The sequence below is a fragment of the Poecilia formosa genome, unplaced genomic scaffold, assembly GCF_000485575.1.
Source record: "Poecilia formosa unplaced genomic scaffold, Poecilia_formosa-5.1.2 Scaffold247, whole genome shotgun sequence".
In the NCBI taxonomy this organism is placed as follows: domain Eukaryota; kingdom Metazoa; phylum Chordata; class Actinopteri; order Cyprinodontiformes; family Poeciliidae; genus Poecilia; species Poecilia formosa.
In genome coordinates, this window is record NW_006800186.1 from 319,050 (window position 1) to 322,181 (window position 3,132).

Sequence of the window (3,132 nt, forward strand, 5' to 3'; positions counted from 1 at the left end):
ATATGGACTCACACAAACACTTTGGAGTTAACCTCAAGTATTGAGCAGAGGAGGGCAGAGTACCAACAGTTGGACTCAGTTAAGAGAAGCACAACTTGAACATATTTTTACTCAAGTAAAAGTAACAAGTAGCCGTCCAAGAAATTACATTAATAAAAAAAAATGTATTTGGTAAAAAATCTACAGACATACTGAGTAACTGATCAAATTATGAATCATTTAATATTTAAAAATACATCATCACATGGACCAAAATGTAAAGTTAAGCGGAAATTTTGCTATTTTAGGGAACAAAATGACAATAATTCATATAAGTACTAAAATAAAACTTTTCCAAATCAGTTTTTTTTTTCCAATTATATACTTTATACTTATAAAACTTTAACAAAACCTGCAGGTGTGTGATTGAATGTGGTGAATTTTTGCTTAAAACATTGTTTTTTATCAAGTGAAGTTATACACTGCAGTGCTCCACATGTGGAGCATCCAGACATTACTCAAGTAAGAGTAGCAATACTTTCTAATAAAAATACTCAAGTAAGGACAAAGTTTGGCTTATGTACTTTTTTAATATGTAAAATTAATAATTTATTATAAACAAAATTGTGAGTGAAATTAAAGTTTCTCTATTTGAATCAGGGCACCATCCATTATCTCTGGAATCATAAGACAAACTCAGTTTCTCGTGAAGGAATAATCTCTGAACTCTTTCCACAACAAGGAATGATCACTAGAACGTCTGAGAATTTATAAACATTCTAACTTTACAGCTGAATTATCCTGTACATAACCTTTCTCTAATTACCGAGATGCAATCTAGCTACTGTTGGAAAAGGCAAAAGGAATACATATACTTCAAATCAGATGAATGAATGATGTCCAGACTCAGGTGAGTCCGCCACTTTGGGACAGAGTCTTAAAACTCAACCATGTGCTCAGACCTAGCCAGAAGCTAACCTTAAGCTAGATTTAAGCTAGCCTTATACTAGCCTTAAGTTAACCTTAACCTAACCTTAAACAAGTCTTAAGCTAGCCTTAACTTAACCTTAAACTATCCTTAAGCTAGCCAGAAGCTAACCTTAAGCTAACCCTAAGCTAGACTTATGTTAACCTTAACCTTAACCTTATGTTAACCTTAAGTTAACCTTAAGCTAACCTTAAGCTTAAGTTAACCTTAAGTTAACCTTAAGCTAACCTTAAGCTTAAGTTAACCTTAAGATAACCTTAAGCTAGACTTATGTTAAACTTAAGTTAAACTTAAGCTAGCCATACCTTAAGCTAACCTGAAGCTAACTTTAAGCTGAACAAAAAGTTGTTACTTTGGCCCTGTACGACAGCAGAGCGAATGAGAGAGAAAGAAGGGCGAGGTTGCAGATATGAACGCNTTGATCGTATAATCAACATTTGAATGTTTCCCGTCAGCGGTCTCCTGTAGATGCAGCCGGACTGGGTGAAACACATGCGTACTATCAAAACACATGTGCAATGTGTAAATGTGCTTAATCTACAGAGCTGTGAAAAAAGTATCAAACCCTTACAGATTGATTCTGTTTTTTGCGTTTTGTTGCACAGATTTGACAATTTGTAAATCTGATTTTCGGATGAAGATAAGCTGAGTAAATACAAAAAATATATATTTTCAAATGATGAAACCATCCAAATCAATCTGAACATATAATCACCCCCCTTTTATTACATCTTGAAATAAATGGAACTAAGGACATTTACACCAATCAAGCAATAGTCTGATTATGCAATCAATCAAACTGTATTTATAGAGCATTAATCAAGTGCAACACAAGTGGCTTTACAGAGGTCAAATACACAAAGATGGATTTTTAACCACACACAATAAAATGACTAAAATGTTCAAGTCAAGAAAGAAGTAAAACAAGCAGATTAAATAACAATTCTGAAAAGATGAAGACAGTTCTTCCACAGGAAAAAGACTGAGAAATAGTTACTACTAAGGGTGTTAAAACTATCCTAATTATATTTTCATTTTCTCAGGTTTGTCTGATCATAAAATTAGTATGAATTGAAGGATCCAACAAAACAACAACAAAAGCAAAAGAAATCTATAGAGGGGCAAATACTTTTCACTAGGGCTCAAATCATTAACAAATATTGCGATAGACAGGTGATCAACATCAATGAAAGAATTTTCGTTTGCTTCACTGAACGTCAACATAGAACTGCACAGCATTCTGGGGGATGTAGGGAGAGGGAAAGCTTTAACTGCTTAAAGTCTCACAGTCAGCTAAGCAAGGTTGGTGGCATCAACGGATTCACTCACTCTTTGGTTACCTAGCAACAACCTGGTGAATAACTTGCTGGAGCAACAGTTTCATGTTTCCCCACCGTGTTTCATAACTGCCTAAAAATAAAAAAAAAAACAGCAGCAAAAGGAGAAAATGAGTTTTACATCTTGAGAGGAGACTGTAGAGAAAACAAAAAATCAGTTTGGCATTGTTTCAGATGTATGAAAAATGAAAAAAGACTAATTACACTTCACTCTCCCTCAGGTCACCAGGAGGAAACCTCAGACTGAACCTTCAGTAAATCTCTCTTCCTGTCTCCAGGCCCTCCATCCGCTCCAGTGAACGTCATCTCCTCAGTCAATGGAACGTCTGTGGTTTTAGAGTGGGATCGGCCGCTGGACACCGGGGGACGCAGCGACCTGCAGTACAGCATACTCTGCCAGAGGTGCTCTGGGGACGGGCCGTGTGAGGACTGTACAGCTTCCCCCGGAGGCAGCAGTGGGGGGAAGGTGGGCGGCGGGGCCAGCATCGGGCTGGGAGGAGGAGGCATCGTGGAGCGCTCCGGCAGCGCCGCGGTCCGATTCATCCCTCGCCAGAGTGGTCTGACGGAGTCCCGGGTTACGGTGCTCAACCTGGTGGCCCACACCAACTACTCCTTCCGCATCCTGGCCACGAATGCTGTGACACACCTGAGCAACGAGGCCTCACAGTATGCCGTGGTGAACATCACAACAAACCAGGCAGGTAGGGTTCATGACGCAAACATATGGACTCACACAAACACTTTGGAGTTAACCTCAAGTATTGAGCAGAGGTGGGCACCTACCAACAGTTGGACTCAGTTAAGAGAAGCACAACTTGAACATATTTT

At 38.7% G+C, this 3,132-nt stretch overlaps 1 protein-coding gene across 4 annotated transcripts in view; it reads left to right on the top strand.

Moving 5' to 3' along the window:
• epha8 (eph receptor A8) overlaps positions 1–3,132 on the top strand; it is a 128,945-nt gene that overhangs the window by 101,491 nt on the left and 24,322 nt on the right. For all 4 annotated transcript variants that reach the window (XM_016680593.1, XM_016680594.1, XM_007569831.2 and 1 more), the window contains exon 8: positions 2,583–3,005. In XM_016680593.1, coding sequence (XP_016536079.1) covers positions 2,583–3,005 — 423 coding nt within the window. The remainder of the gene's footprint in view (positions 1–2,582; positions 3,006–3,132) is intronic.